General features: G+C 40.0%; 1 protein-coding gene across 1 annotated transcript in view; it reads right to left on the bottom strand.

Annotated features, from left to right (window-relative positions):
• The window catches only part of pcxb (pyruvate carboxylase b), a 283,978-nt gene that overhangs the window by 265,335 nt on the left and 1,290 nt on the right, over nucleotides 1–17,353 (bottom strand). Inside the window, exon 2 of the mRNA XM_069159292.1 lies at nucleotides 3,700–3,836. Within this exon, the coding sequence (XP_069015393.1) occupies nucleotides 3,700–3,836 (137 nt within the window). The remainder of the gene's footprint in view (nucleotides 1–3,699; nucleotides 3,837–17,353) is intronic.

Genomic DNA, 17,353 nt, shown 5'->3' with positions numbered 1-17,353 from the left:
ACACCACAGACTGTTCAGGAGTGGACTGATGCTTTGATCCAGGTCTGGGAGGAGATCCCTCAGGAGAACATCCGTGGTCTCATCAGGAGCATGCCCAGGAGTTGTAGGGAGTGATACAGGCACGTGGAGGCCACACACACTACTGAGCCTCATTCTGACTTGTCTTGAGGAATTTCCACAGAAGTTGGATCAGCCTGTGATCTTGATTTTTCCACTTTTATTTTGAGTGTGATTCTGAATCCAGACCTCCATGGGATAATGATTTTGATTTCCATTGATTATTCCTATGATATTTTGTTCTCAACACATTCCACTATGTAATAAATAAAGATTTTCAACTGGAATACTTCATTCATTGAGATCTAGGATGTGTTGTTTAAGTGTTCCCTTTATTTTTTTTGAGCGGTGTATACAAGAGATGGATGGTGAAAGTGGCTTTGTTTCCATCCCTTCCTTCCTTTCTTCAATCTTATACCCTTAATGTCTTTCTTTTTGATGTATAATTTAGCAGATTGCGCGTTACATGTGTGTAGCGGGAGGCTGTAGTTCTCGCTCTTTCATCATAAGCACACACCTTATAGCACTCTATCAACATCCTGTGGCCCTATTTTGCTACTACTAATGCCTCCGCTGAGAGCAGAAAATAAACTTTGAATTTTTCATGCCATACCACATGCCATGTGAAAACAAGACAAATCCATCTGGTGTACTTCATCACACTGTGCACAAAAATACAGCGACAACAACAACACACTGCAACAAGTCAACTGATTTTTTTTTTTCTTTTTCTAAACGCAGTGTAAAATCTCAGCTTTAGACAAACAAAACATTCCACGACTTTTATCTTCCTGTCATGAGAACCAAATGCTTGTTTTCCAAGCAGAACGGTATTTTGGGGAGAAATAAAAAAAAAGTTTAGTTCCTTGAAGAGGAGGACAGCATGCAGCTTTGAAAAATGGAAAACACAACAATATGAACATACTGTAGATGGCATGAAAATATGAGAAAGGACAAGGAGGAGAGAATGAGATGGTCTGAGAAAAGAAACGGATGAAAAGCAGCTGATTTAAAAGGAGAAATGCAAAAAGAAGATTTGAGAACAGAGGAACACAGTTTGACAAAGTGACAAATAAGTGGAGAGGGGGCAATAGCGGTGGAGGGAAATGAGGTAAGGAATAAAAAAAAAAAAAAAATTTAAAAGAGTGAAAGGGACCAAAGTCACGGGGTGGGGGGGGGGTTGGGGGGGGAGAGGCCAGTGGCTTAGAGGAAAATCACATCTGACAAGTGCTGCAAAAGACAGGGGGAGGTGAGGGAGAGAAGGTGGTGAGGGGGGGGAGAGAGGGAGAGAAGAACGCAGAAATGAAAATAAAAGGAGGAGAATATTAGTGGAGGAGCAGAGAAGCAATGGCAGAGAGGGGATGTGCTTGGTGAAGTGGAATCTGGGTTGATATGATATAATGGTCCAGCTCCTCATCTCCACACACACACACACACACACACAGAGAGAGAGAGAGAGAGAGAGAGAGAGAGAGTCCCAGTGCACTCCAGTGTGATGAATATGATCTAATGTGATGTTGATATCACATCAGTCTGCGTGCGAGTCTGCGTGCGAGTACGAAGCCGAGACCGCGACCTATTTGAATCAAACTGATGGATTAAAGCAGCTTGGTAAAGACTCTACAGGTGATCAGGGTAAACATTTCAACTAGCAGACATCCCCATCAAACTTCTTCAGATGATTACTTGGGTTCGGAAAACAGTTCTTGTTTTTTTTATTATTATTACAAGTTTTCTGAAATGCTGTGCTTTGATATGCAAATGAGTGCTTAGCTGATTAAATATGAACCATTTTGCATACATTTCGAGAACAAAAATCTGAACACCGTATAAAGCCAGATTTAAAATTCTTCTTTCATTTTTGACATATTTGAGTCAAAGATTTTTACTGAGGGAATTTTAGATATCTCTTACGGTCAAAAGCCATACAAAAATTCAATTTTCATCATATTTTTTTGAAATAATATGTCATACAGGAGACTATGAATGATATGTGAACAAACCCGTCTGTAAAACCTTCAATTGGGAATAAAACTGAAAAAGCTTAAGTGCTATTGAAGTGGAGATTTCTGGCTCAAAGTACAAGAAAAAAAACTCATTTTGAAGAAACGGTTACATGTATTGTAAAGGCTATTTCTTTAAAAGGAGTTTTTTTCTCCTACTCTGAGACAGAAATCTCCATTTCAGTAGCACCTACACACACACACACCAAACTTTGCAGTTGCATCTGTATCTATATTCTGAAGGGTTTTACAGAGGGGTTTGTTCACATCATTCATATAGTATTTTATATAGGCTATCTTTTTGTGATTTTAGGAGGCATCTATAAACACAGTGTAGTAAAATAAACACCCAAATGTGTATTATGGATATTTTCTTTACACTATTCTGGAAGAAGACATGCTATGGAAGCATATGTGGAAGTGTATATTTTTACCTGCAGTGTCTCACCTTATGAGAGGGTGGCGGTGAATCCAAGATAGTAGGGCTGGGCAATAAATCTATATTATACTGATATTGTGATATGAGACTGGATGTTGTCTTAAATTTTGGACATCGTAAATATTTTCTTTTTCCTGGTTTTAAAGGCAGCATTGCGTGTTTGAGCTTGCCAGACTGTTCTAGCTGTTCTATTATTAGCCTTTAGCCACTTAATCATTACATCTACATTACTTGTATTTATTTATCAAAAACGTCATTGTGCAAATATTTTGTGATAGCATTAGTAGTCATCTCTAAACTATCGTCAGAATCGCAATATCAAGGAATTGAAACCAAAAATATCAACATTGATTTTGTCCATGTCACCCATCCCTGTATGCGTGCATGCAGCAGGGAGCCTATAGAGCCCCACATGTGTCCAGAATAGAAACAGTACTGAAAGCCAATGCACCAATCAAACTGGAATAATTAAACGATGAACCAAATTCGGCTTTTTAAATGTGTCCACACGAATGGATCGAATGGGAGGCTCTAAAAAGTAATTAGGATAAAAGGCGTGAATACATTTATTTATCACTCAAACACTCAGTGTCAACTGACAGAGCTAATAATTGCACCCTGACGGCCTTTCTGGACAGCATTAGCATTAAGAGGAAGGGGTCCTGTGATAAGAAGTATTGCCAGAGTACATCAGTGATGTTTATGCTGCGTGTAACAACCACTGCTTTGTGTTTAGAAAAGTACCGGCTTCTCTATAATTATATTCCCATTCAAACCCAGAGAGGAAGAAATAAATACCTTCTACTTTCATGCCAATTTTTATTTAGCTTTGAAAACCTGTTTATCTCTGTGACTGTGTGTGGAGCATAAAATTAAAAAGTAGTTCAGTACACAGCTCCTGGTAGAACAGTGGTGGTGGCGGCTCCACATCGGTTCCCACTATTTTCTGCCAGCCCACTGCTAGGTAGCGTAGCCGCCCCTATAAAATGTGTGCTTAAATATTAGCACGTGTCAAGACAAACTGAAAACTTGGCATTCAAAATTTAGACATCCGGGAGTCTTTGTGTCCCTCAGGAAGCTTTTTCCTTCCATTATAAATGAAATGGTATTAAACTATTTAATTTAATGGTGCTGTCTGGATTGCTCGTCTTCTTCCGGAGGTGAATTATTACAGTTATGGTGGGAGATGAAGGTTTTTACCTCTGTTGGCCACCATGACTTTCTTGATTGGTTGATACTCGTTGTGCGGGGCGGAGTGGGCGGATCGGGAGAGAACACATGCCCTCCTGACGGCCAACAGGCCGAGTCCACCTCGGACTGCAGCAAACCTCAGCATCCTGAGAGGAAGAAAAAAAACACCATGTTTAGTACACACGAACGATGTCTCTATATGATTCAAACTTAACAGCAATAGGTGAGGTAATAGGTACAGAGATTATATACATTATGTCACGCTCTTAAGCAACATCACATTCAATGAATCAAACATGTAAATCTACAATTCATACTTTCCCTACAGTGTCTATGTAGTAAATTTGCTAAGTTTAATTTCTCATGTGACTAAAGACGTTTTTAAGGAAAATAAGAGGATAATAATGCTTTGAAGAACCAGGTGTGAGCCTTGTTTGGAGAGATTAAATCTACAAAAGCGCCGCTTAAGCTGCTGCCGAAGCTTGTGTACTCCTTTCAGCTTTGAAAATGTTACCTGGCCTTGTGCTGATATTTACAAGGAATCCTGGATTTATTGTGGTAATAAGGAGGAAAGAGCTGTATTATTCACAAATGGTTTGACGCCCGTTGCTATGGAAGTTCGTGACAACAGTGTTACCATCTAATACACATTTGGGTATAAGCAATTTGCTATCAGGATGACTGGAAGTATTATAGATAGAGAAACGATTAAAATAATAAAGATTTCAGCCCTATAATCACAGCATGATGAACACTAACATGGGTCAGAATCTATACATACATGTAACACTTGTCTTTGGTAAGATATGTAAAAAAAAAATGGCCAATTTTCATTAACAGAAATGATGATCGCTGATCATTACATGATAAAAGGGCTCTGTAATCACACCAAGTGGTCTTAAAATAAAAAGTTATGCATTAAGGCAAATTATGGGACTTGTGGTATACTTTGAGGTCGTGATTATAGTTTGAAAAAACACTCATAAAAGAGTTTAGTACGGCGGGAAGGAAAGCTTACGGCTGACTGAGAAACAAAAAAGTTACACCCAAACAGGCTCCAAGACAGCAGCGTTAGATATTCATAAAAAGGAATGAGGGAGTTAGACAGCCAATCAGCTGCTGCTGCTCCGCTTACCGGCAGCCAATCAGCTCCAAGCGCGCCCAATTAAAAGAAATGAGTTTCCGGTGTGTTCGTTTCACAACACGAAGGCACAAATTGCCAAAGTTACATACAACCATACGAACTGGCACCATTACTAATCCTCCGAGACTTCAGTTGTAGAAGAAGAAACAAAGAACGTGCACAATTTTTATCTTTCAAAATAAACAACCTGTTTTATACATAATACTAACATCACAGTTCGGTGGCAACATTTTACATCAACAATTCCCCAAATGTAATTATCGAACTAAAACGAAGCACACTGCTACCAACAAGCTGACAACATGTAACAGCCACATAGCACAGGTGCCCAAATATATACTTGTACATTAACGCATAGGCACGCGTGTGAAAGTGCAAAAAAAATTCAACTATACTCATTTAACGTGGGGAAACTGGCAGGTGGTGCTCCAGAGAGGATGCTGCTTCTTCTGCTCTGACTATAAACCTGCACTTCACTGGCAGTCCTTGGCTGCCCCGCTGTGGTCAAACACCGGTACTGCAGTCAATTGAAGCTAACCAGGAATCCTTGAATTTGGAAATAATTAAATAAACCAAACTAAACACATTTACCACATTGTATTTAAGACTACATTTATCTTATTATACGCTTCAGGACTAAAGCAAAAACAAGCCAAAAAAAAAACTACACAAGCCAGGTCCTAAAATCAAACTTTAATCCTTCTTCAAACACTCAGCTTTTCACAGATACACAACAAAAAGTCCTTCTCTGAGCCATGCACAGTCATTTCCTGTTTTTGACTCATGGTTGCAGAGTTTCACTTAAAGATGCATTATGTCCAGTATTAATGTAAAGGTAATGAACACTACTATTTGTCTATTGTACTTAAAATCAACTAACAGCATCAACAAACATCAATTCAAATGTATACCGATGTATTAGACCATCTAGTTTTAAACTTTTTAGCATATGATAAGATAAAATTCAACCTATCCCATCATTCTCTGGGTGAAATGCAGGGAGATACTGTGGGCAAGTGTCAGGCAAGTGACATATTCACAGATATTTAGAATTATGTAAAGAAATTAAACAGAAATCACACTGATTTAGTTACATGAAACTAGGAGGGGGTTCCCGTTTATTACTGCTGTGTTAGAAGGCATATTCAGTGTCTCACACAGGAAGAGGTGAATAGTCTGACTTGTGGAAAGAATGTGGACAGACGGCTGAGACATTAGATCACCCAGATTGGATGGCATTTGAATGGCAAGTCAACACGGCAAAGGTACTTTTTCTACTCAAGTTCTCCTTTTCAGGAGGAACTTTTATTCCGACTGACAGCGTTTTAAATGGGTCTGGGAAATTAAAAAAACAAATTAAGAATCAACTGAGAAGAACCGAGTCAAGAATCAATGAATCGATGCATTTGCCCTGAAACTGTCTGAACACAGCACGCAGTGGAAACTCAGGCTGAAACAATATACTGTAGCTACACAAAAGCACCAGTGTCACAGTGAAACAGATACAGTTTCCCTGATTACAACAGGGACACAACAGCAGACAAGAGCCAGACACACATTCAAAATGAGCCTTTCTTCAAAAGTTATTGCACTTTTGCTTTTTATATTGTGAACTTTAAAGAAAAAGAAAATCGACTATAATTTGTAGCATGTGCAAAAAGATCATCCACCATTCTTCTTGAAGTCTAATGTCTCAATGTCAATAAATCATGAGGCCTTATTGGACCTGTCCTGACTGGTAAGCAGTGCAAGAACTATCATTAAGAATTCAGCAGCCATTCAGAGCTTTATACATTTTGTGACTCTTTAAATCTTGTGATAACCTTAAACGTTTTGCTGCCATGTCTTTAAAAAACAAGATCTGGAAGACAGAGAATGTAAAGTGTATTTGTATAGCACCTTTCACAGATATAAAATCACAAAGTGCCTCACAATAATAAAACAGCCCACACGCAGCATGATTTTGAACAGTTAAAATCACTACAAATGACAAAACACGCGAGGACACAAGATGGGAGATAAGCCAGTAAAAGGTTAATAAATAAAAGAAGCTATTTATACAGGCTAACTAAAAGCCTGTCTTAATAAAACTGTTTTTCACTGTCTTTTAAAAAATGTCGCATGAGTCGAGAGATCATAGTGGCAGGGGGAGAGCGTTCCAAAAGCACCACAACCACTCACAGTAGAGTTGGGTTGGGGCGGGACTTCAAGTTGGCTCTGCAGAGCCCCTCTGAGAGAGTGAAACTAAGAAGATACTGGCTTCTGCAACAGAACGAAGATCCAAAGCAGACTTCAAAATCCACCATGAATTACTTCCAGAACTGAAAGCTGGGGCTGCTGGAGCGGCTGTCACAGTCCACTGACCAGAACATCATCCCTGGTAATCTGCATGGGGATCTTAAAACATGCTACGTGTGAAGTACAGCCTAAAAATATGCCAGAACTGAAAGTGATCTGCAAAGATCATAAATCAAGGATAGAAACTCTCAGCTGGCTGAGTCTGAATGCTTCTGCCATCTGCCAAAGGGGGGGTCACTAAGTACACTACTGACCGCTGTGGGATATGCCTACTGTGTAATGCCAAGTGCCATGAAATAACCTATGTTGTGATTTGGCGCTATATAAATAAAGTTGAATTGAATAATGTTCATGCACTAAATAGTGAAATAAATAGTGCATTACCATGAACATTTGAGGACAGGCTCATTTTAATGTGTCTTCACTGCAGGGGTCGTTTTATTTCTGATTTCCCACTTCGAAAATCAACGAAATGTGCAATTTGCCTGCGGGTGCCCAAACCTCTGCATACATCTGTATATATTGTAAAAGCAACGTGGATATGATGGCCAAAGAATAAATTCAGTAGAGGTATTATTGGCTGCCAATTTCTCTCAACAGAAACAGAGATCTGCAATAAATTCTTTAAGGACCCATGAATGATATTTTAAGGATGTTACAATGAAATGATCAAATCTGTGCACAGCTCCTCTATAATCAACCCAAACTACTGCAGGGACGTCACTAAACATTTCTATTAGTTTTATCGGTTTCCTGGTGGGTTTTGTAGAAAAATAACCAATAACAAAATCAGTCACAACCCCAGCAGGCATTGATTCAGGACCATAAATGACATGTACAGGCAACAACATTAAAATATTATTAGCTGGCAGCCCGATGATGGTTAATTAGAAATGTGATCCGTCATCTAAAATTTTCTTTGATCTCCAAAATGTCTGGAAATCTATAAGGAGGTGACGGGGACGTGCGGAGGAGAGGAACGTCCTGACCTGGAATAAGTACAGCGTGAAGCTTCCACAGATCATAAACGAACCGAGGTGTTGTAAATGACAGTTGATTTAAATCAACCCAAACCACAAGTTATCCTGCTCCTCCTAGAATATGGAGCAGAGTGACGCTGAGTGACGCTGACAGACGAGACAAGTGGAAGTGTGACACCAATGATCAGGCCTCTATCTCAGGTAATACGGATACACTAGTGTTTTTAACTGCTCATAACCATCCGCTGTAGTGATTACCATGCATGTACTCCCGCAAGACCACCAACCTCCCCTTTAGCTCCATCTTCAGCATCCTTCTCCTGATATACGCAGCCTCTCCTCTCACAACCTGACCTGCATCTCCTCATTACTGCCGACAAAATATCTTTGCATCTTCAGCTCTTCACCTCCAGCTCCACCTACTGACTTTTAATCAGTACGGCAGCCTGCAAACAACCTACTGATACTACTATCTTGGAAACCCTCCCTCGCACTTTTGCTGGTCCCTTTCTGTCGTAAATCACTCTTAAAACTTTTACCCCGCCCTGCCGCCGCCCTCCTCTTTGAAGCACTCTTTCCTTTCTGCGTTACACTCCACGTGTTTGTAATAGTATAAATCGGTACTTGAGACAAATGTAGCTCCCTGTTTTGATTCAACAAAAGAACGGCATCATTCAAGGTTTCACTCGAACAAACAGAAAACAAACATCATCATTCTCTGTTTGTCATCTCATCACTTCTGTCCTCTCACATCATTCTCTCATTCTGAGATCTTGTCAGTATCTTTACTGTCAACTCTCTCTGCACTTACGGATGCGTCCAAAAATAAAAACAGCCTCAGGAAGTGATTGACAGGTTGTGTGATTCACATTGCCAGAACACAATAGATTGTGGTATAAGAGAAATGTCAGATGGCGGAAAAGTCCAGCTGTGACGCTACAATTTGAGTGTCATTTTTGGTTTGGGCACCCGAGTGTCATTTTGCTCATTTTGCTCCAGATCTGACTATAAATACTACACAGATACAACTGGTCATGGAAAGGATTAGTGTTTGGGTTAGCTGCTAACTTACTGCCAAAGTCTTGACAGCTGAAAGATCACTGAAGGTGTGTGTATGCTTTGAAAATGTCCACGCTTGAACACCTTCACAAACAACTGGTGAAAATAAAACGTAAGGCTGTGCAGTGATTCCCCTTTTTCACAGTTAATGTAGATAATGAAAACTGTTGAATGTGCAAGTGACCACAACATTTTTTTTTTTTTTAAATATGAGCTATACGATGATGAAAACATTTTACAGCAGGACGTCTTGGTCTATTCTGAGGTCTGAGTCATAGTTTAACTAACAGAGAGGGAGTTTGGACTTGTAACACTTCAAAATTAAAGAGCACTCTTAAAATGCTGTTTAGAAAGTTGTGTGAAAGCCTCAAGGGTTTTCACCTACCAATGACTGACTGACTGATCATTTTTGGAATAAAGACAGCGATGAATAATTTCTTACAGGACGGTAAATTTAAATCAGGAAAGTTTAAAGGAAAGGAAAACAGAACTAACAGAAATTAAAATGTCATTATTGAGCAACAAGACATAAGCATGTGATCAACAGCGAGACACTCCAGACAACATTTGTTGTTGACTCATGTCCAGTAATTGGACAGAAGGATGCAACACAACAGCCTGCCGTCTTTTCATGAGCAGTTTCTGTTGCTCTCACTGTCACTGTAAATCCAGGTTCAATCAGTGTGACCAGACAAAACGGCATCATTGCCTTTTCTAAAGTCCAAACAAACATTAACAAAGTGTCTCCATCCTGCGGCCAACACAAGAACAAAGTCCACTTACAGTCATGTACTTTAATCATGCCTTAAAATAATCCAAATTATTCCAGCGTGTCATCAAATATTACCCGAGTGAATACAGTAAAATGCAACGTATATTTGAAACAGCTCCGTCTGACATGGAATGAATACACTGCAATGCTCCAATAAATACATCTTCAGTCAACAGTGGAGTTACTGCCATCAATTTCCACTTGGTGTCTGAAACACTGAAGCAATGCCGATCAGATATATTGATGGAGTGACGTATAAATGGGTCAATGTCTTATAATCAGTTATTGTTGATCTGAATGGCTGACAGCTGTAATGTTGTCAAACAGTCTGACTCATGTCAAACATTAACTGTATTTTTTTGACACTCTGTTCAAACTCCACCTGATACTTAAACAGCCCAACACACACAGAGATACATAAAGAGTGGACAAAATAACAGGAACATTTTGCAGTTTTACCCACACTGAAACAATTCTTGCGAAATGCACTTCATCGAGAGACTGTCCTTCTGAAGAGGATATGTGAACATGCACGGATTGCATTAAACGGTTTTGTTATGTGCATACTGTGTGGAGGAGAAAATGAGAGAAGGATCTACAGTGATTTAATTAACGGAAGCAGAATATCCAAATAACCTTTACAAACTGAACTGTTTCCGAAAGCTCACATCGGGATGGGTTTCGTAACAAGATCACAGATCAGAGAACTCACGTGATCAAAAGGTCACAGTAATTTATCACAGTAGTTTATGTGAGGTATAATAAACGGGTTAATACGCTTTCTTGTGATAGCAGCTGCAGTTTAAAAAAGCTTCAGTATCACCCATAAACAAACAGTGGATTAACACCCTGTTTCAGCGGATCGTAAAGTACCTGTTTGTTTTAATGAATAAGAATCATTTCTAAATTCTTGTTTATATTTTCCATTTAGAAAGTAATGGAGTTGTTAAGTTTAAAGATAACTATAAATAATCCTTTGGTAAATATTCCACTGGCCCCGATTACAACACAGGAATTCAACCATTGCCTTTTACCAAGTCCAAGAAATAGTGGAAACGTGTTAGTTTAACTTCAAAAGTTAATTTAGTTCACCTCCAGGTATCAATATGTAATTGTTGAAGCATCAATGCTTTCGGTCTGTAATTGAAGTCAATGAGCAATGCTGTTTGACATTTATTACAAGAACGGCACTGTGAAGCTGTCCGATACCATAAAAACTCCTCACCAGCCAAACCCTGAATGTCACAAGGCAACACAAGGCCTGAAAGAAATTATAGCTGGAGAGGAAAATGGAATGTAGATATTTTTAAGCCAAACGTACTCCATGACCTTCTGTCTTTCTGTTGTCAGTCTCTAAATCTTCCTCACACCAAACACAAACAGGCACAAACAATTCCAAGTCTCCCTAAAAGCAAACCGAATGACCAAAACCTTCTTTAGTTTTCAGTTTATATCTTTCAGCACAGCAAAATCACTTAAAATAAGCACTCCCACTGGCGTGCACCCGACACTCCTCTGTCCGAGGTCAAACGTCAGAGGCTACTGAGAGCAACTGCTGCGTACCCGGCAGCTTTAAGAGGACCACAGTTCATACATTAACTTCTTACAGATCAAAGTTCTGCTCTGTTTTGATGCACACCGTCTGCGATATTGTGACACACAAACACACATTAGTCGCTTCACAGTTTCAACTTTGGCCTATTTGACGGGTTACAGGGAAAGTCCCAGCACTTGTGCAATAACACAGAGTCCAGCTTTTCACACCTTTACAGCACCTGTCTGGTCATTCAGAATTATCACCGCAGGAAAAACTCATCATGGACTGTATGCGAGTTAATCTTGAAAGTATGAGATGATACTACCTCTCCTACAAAGGGTGAACATTAGATCCTTTGGGACAGGTTTTTGTGGGCCCTTCCCTTCCTTATATACAAAGCCCTGAATGAGACAGCTCCATCACATCTTAAAGACCTCATAGTACCATGTTACATGTATTGTGGTTCACAGTTTCCAAAAGTAGGCTGGGAAGCAGAGCCGTCAGCTGTCAGGCTCCATGTCCTGCTGAATCAGCTCCCAGTTTAGGTTAGAGAGACAGACACCCGCCTTTCAAGATTACAACTTTCCTTTTTGATAAATCATATAGTTAGAGACATCCTGTAGTTATGCTGCTATAAGCCTCGGTTGCTTTAGCATTGCTGTTTTAATGTGACTGTTTATTATTTTATTAGCTTGCTGTAAGCTCTTGAGTGTTGGGACCATGTTGAATGGTGATTGTACAATATAAAACAAATTCTATTGAAACACACTGGTTATCTACAGCTTCCTTTATTACTTTAACCTTCCTTCCTGGTGTATTTATATTCCATGGTGCAGCTCATAATTCAAACTAAAAGGGCACTCGGAGAGCTCCAGTGCACTCTTCTATGATCTGACCAGTTTCTCTTCTCACCAATGAGACGTTGTCCCCGAGTGCTATAATGACTGCTTGCCGTGTTAAGTTTTGGCAAGTACATGTGTAGACAATTACTGGTACTCATGAATGTGGATTGAGATGCAGTCATCATATTTATGGAATGGCCTGTGTTTTGGCTCTATTAATCTTTACTGCTATCTGTTGGATTTCACCATGTGTCCTACCTCCCAAATTTAATGAAAGTGAAAAAGTATCACTGATTCAGATCCGCTTCAGAAAGTAAAGAGGTCCTGAAGTGCTTCATCCTTCCACTAGGTTTTATGAAAATCGGAATCGCTAGTTTTCCGGTAAACCTGCTGACTGACAAACAAACAAACAAACAAACAAACAAACACGCATAACCTCCTTGACGGAAGTAACTAGAGAGCCAATAAACAAAAAAATGCTTTTAATATAAGACACCAAAATGCACAAGTTCTATCAAATAGCTTCAAAGCACAGCATATACTTTTTCTCTTTGCTGCTGTTATACTGTATGACCATGATATTGTGACTTTGGAAACCTTGGATCGAGATGTAATTTGCTGATTATATTCTGCTGGCTTAAATTATGCATATAATGAGCCCACCAGTGGGTCAGATAGAGTTAAACTGTGAATCCAGTGCATGTCTTTAGCTTCCTAGTGTAGAGAAACAGTTAGGAACACTTTCTCAGACGAGACAAGAATTATAGGACTCTCACTTTACTTCGAATATACAAGACAATACATTGCAGACAGCTGTGAAAATGCACTCTCAACATGCAAGATGACAAAGAAGTCTGGCCTACAAAAGTTTAACAAATCAATCTGACACACATAAATCTTTTTCTGCAGACTGGCTAGAGATAAAAGTAATTTCACTTCAGTCCAAATGCTTCCTACAAAATCGTTTTTCATTAGGAGAGAGAGTGAACAACAACAACAAATGGAAAATAGATGTGCATCCATCCACGCTCCCTTCCTTCCTCTCTCCTTCCAGCTCAGCAGTTTCCTCTTCTAACCTACCTGCCTCTGAGCCTGATGGGCAGAAGTGATGTGACTCGGAGTGTGTAAACTGGGACAAAACAAATCTCTTCGAACATGAAAGCAGACAACATTTCTCTAATGGTTCTATTAAAGGTTTTGAGCCATAATCTGAATCTGAAAAATGCAAACAGGCAGCCAGGATGTTTGTGTCCTCGCTCTCTTACACTTAAAAAGAACTTTAGCCTTAGCCTCTCCAAGACTGTGCAATAAAAAACTGAGTAAAGAAATATAAATCAGACTTTAAGCTGCCTGAAGGCGGTTATCCTTCCACAAAACCAACCAGGGATAAAAGTTTAACGTAACACAAACTCACACAGTTGGAACAAGGTTACTACCAAAGCTCACTGAGCAGACAAAACAAATACTTGTCACTTGACTAAAAAAGTGGGCATGTGGAGCCAGACAGGTTAGAACATATCGAGCTTGTGGAAAGATAGATTACCGCATTGAATTCACAAGCGGAAACAAGAAACACTCCCATCCTCCAACAGCACCTGGAAAAAAGTTGCTCTAAAATGTACTATTCAAAAGACATTTCACTGACTTTACACTTGTCAACTCTAATTCTAAATATTAACAAACCCACAGAGATGCCGTTACTTATTTGAACGTATCAAAGTCAACAAATACACCAAATGGTGTTGGACTATAACAAAGTGTTCCCTTTTGACTTTCCCTGTCACGCAGCATCTGCCGCTTTAGCAGCTGTATCAACATGATGCTCCATCCTCCTGCTGCGGCAGACGTCCCCTTTCGGACACACTATAAGTTGGAAAAACAAAATTTCTTGAAAACAAATGTTACTTTTTTTCTTATTTGCACTGAACTGCAGCAGTTTAGTAGAAGCCAGGAATTAATTAGTCCCGTTTTCCATTTTGAGGATCTGGACCGTATCAAAAACATGCAGTTGTTCTCCAGCTGTTTTAAGAGAGAGAGCTGTGATTTGTAGGGTTTCTATTGTTAAGACAAGTCTTTAAATTGTGTGTTGTAACGGGAGCAGCAGTAAAAAAGAATCGTTAGCTTATAAAGACAATATGGAGGAGAAAACTAGGAACCCAAGATGATCTTAATATCACATCCCTCAGAGGTTAATTGGTAGAATCAGAGTTACTGTTGGTTCAATGGCACCACTTGTCCCACATTCTTCTTCTGGCAGTACGAAAAGAAGGTCCAGTGTTTCTGAAAAAACTATAAATAATGCCACTTTTCAGTCTTCATTTCTTGGGAGCTCTTCAATAAAAGGTCACGACCCCAATTAACTGAGAGGTCTGAAGGACCAAGAAAAATGCTGAGGGCATCCTGAACTGTCGTCTTTGCAATCTATTCTATTTTCGTGACAACTATTGTCTACATTAGGGAACATTATGTTACCATTAGCACATGTTGTTTACAACATCCATCTCTTATCGAGCCTACAGGGTTTGTTAACAAAATGTTCCAGGTAAAACATGACATATCATGGAATGAAAAATATGTTTTTATGATTCAGATATATAAGATGAGGCAAGAAGACAATGCGAATGTGCAGCATCCTAAACCAGACACCCAGGTACACCAACATGGATGAATGTCCTTTTTAAGTGCACTTGTTGGTACCACTTTTGATGCAAAACACTCCAGTTGTCTCTGCACTTTTCCCCAACAGCGAGAGCTCCATCATTTCATTTATACTGAAAACCATTTCAGGAAATAAGATTTAAATGGCTTTTTTAAAACATGACATACAAATCAGTGAAGCCTCGCTTCTTGAAATAGAATATTCTCTGACCATCCCAGATCTCCTTGCATCCTGCCAGAGAAAATCTAAACTTAAGGGCTACTGCGGCAACAAACACAAACTCCTGATGGTAGCAACACCATACAACAAGTATTGTCAAATAATAAAGTACCCGGTGTGACGGTCGAAGGTGTAGCTGATCGTTCAAAGGGGCTACAGTGACTTTGCAGCGCAACAACTCCTGTTTTAGCCCCGTCTAAAGCAGTGGTCTCCAACCAGAAGATCGTGATCTTCCCAGTAGATGATGGACCTCTCAAGAGGAAAAAAAGGCTGGAGACCCAATTTAAAGGGTTTGTTTTTGCCACTGACAGGTTCAGACCTTTAATATAATCGTGTGGCAACATTTTGAAAATGATCCCTAACCCGAAACAGAAGTCCCACTCAATTCTCCCTCAACACAACAACTTAAGCTGCAGCATCACCTCCACTTTATGTGCAGGAACAGTACTTGCTATTGGAAAAAGCTCTTTTGTAAAAGATTTCTTCTCTTTGTAGCCAGAGTTGGTCATTCCAGTCAAAATAGTCATTAAAGCCCCAACGGTCTGCACGGTGCAGTCTATGGACAGGACTGTTTGCACCTATTTTGTATCCTAACAAGCCGCAGCTTCAGTGTATGCCTGTCCAGCTCAGGTAGTCTATGAAAGCTGCACAAAGTGTTGCGCGATATTTGGTTGGCACAATTTGAAAAATGCACAAACCACTTTCACCACAATTTCTTCCCGGCACTCCTCTCTCTCTAACCCTCATCTCTTCAACATTATCTTCCATTCAGTGGATGTACGGCGACAGGACAAAGTATTACATTAACAGGCCATATTGTAGCTGCAGACTGATGCGCTGTCGTTCAGCAGTGGACCAAATTCAAGAGTTTTTGTCCCCTTTTCCTTGCGTTTCATGCGTCAAACGAGCATCGTTGTAGTTCCAAGAGCACCTCGTGTTTTTGCGTTCTCCGTGTGAAATGGAAATAAAGTAAGTTTGCCTGTGCACGTCAAGAAACCTCTGCATCATTAACTTAGGCATCATTGCAACGAGAAACGCCATCAAGGTGAACGAGCGAACGTGCATCAAACATACGAGGCCGCGGCGGTCACTTTAGGAGGCCTCAGACATCCGCCTGCATGTTTCTGCTCGAGAATAAACTGCACGTTCTGCTGATGACTGCATTAAAGTGACGGTCCTGCGCATGATCACTGCACAGCTCCCACTGTGCCTCGCTGAAATCCGGGACGGGACAGCTGTTCGTGTACATCAGGGGTGTCAAACATGCGGCCCGTGGGCCGGATGCGGCCCCCCAGGGGGACAAGCTCGGCTCGCCGGATGACTTTGCTAAGTGTGAAAATTACAGAAAGACATGAAATTGCATTTCTATGAGAATATGGAGGTTTATGAGTACAAACGTTTTGTAATTTTTTTTTTTTTTTTTTTAAATCGATCCAGTAATTGCTTCAAAAACAGCGTAAATGCTCCGGAGGCAGCAGCGCTCGCTGCTCGCTTTGTGACGCGTTTGACGTGAAACGCGTCACAAAGAGATCCCAGGCAGATAAACAGTGGGCTGATGTCTTGAGTTTTTGGTCTTTATGTTTCTAGTTTATTGTAGAAAATACCTTAAAATAGGGTTTATCATCCAAAAACCTTCACCAATGATTTAAACACAGAGAGATATTGTCGTTATGTATGCGTTATTGTTAAGAGAAATTACTCAAGAGGCTTGCTTCAAAATCAAAACACATCGGACATTTTATTCTTGCAAGAAGGAGCAACTACATGCACCCTCAAAGAGAGGTGTGCAGCAACGCTCCCAGATCTCCTGCTTTCATAACAGTGTGACAAAACAGTTGACAGTCACCCCCTTATTCCCTTTGTATCTGCTTTCGTATGGTAATTCGCAAGATAAGGACACAGGGGAGTCAATTAGATGCGGAAAGTAAAACAAAAAGGAACCACTTGCAAATAAGAGAGAAAACAGAAGAGACTTTCCGGAGCCACAATGCAAACGAGAGGAAGAGACAAATCTTTTTTTTTTTTCCCATCAGTTATTACGCTATGATTTTACTGGTCTGGCCCACTTGAGATCAAAGTGTGTGTAGTATGTGGCCCCTTAACTAAAATGAGTTTGACACCCCTGGTGTACATGCTTGTTTGATGTGGGGTAG

The sequence above is a fragment of the Embiotoca jacksoni genome, unplaced genomic scaffold, assembly GCF_022577435.1.
Source record: "Embiotoca jacksoni isolate LCO1_2020_lvr unplaced genomic scaffold, fEmbJac1.0.p SCAF_24, whole genome shotgun sequence".
Classification (NCBI taxonomy): Eukaryota; Metazoa; Chordata; class Actinopteri; family Embiotocidae; genus Embiotoca; species Embiotoca jacksoni.
Note: the sequence above shows the minus strand (reverse complement) of the source record. Positions and strands in the feature narration are given on the sequence as shown.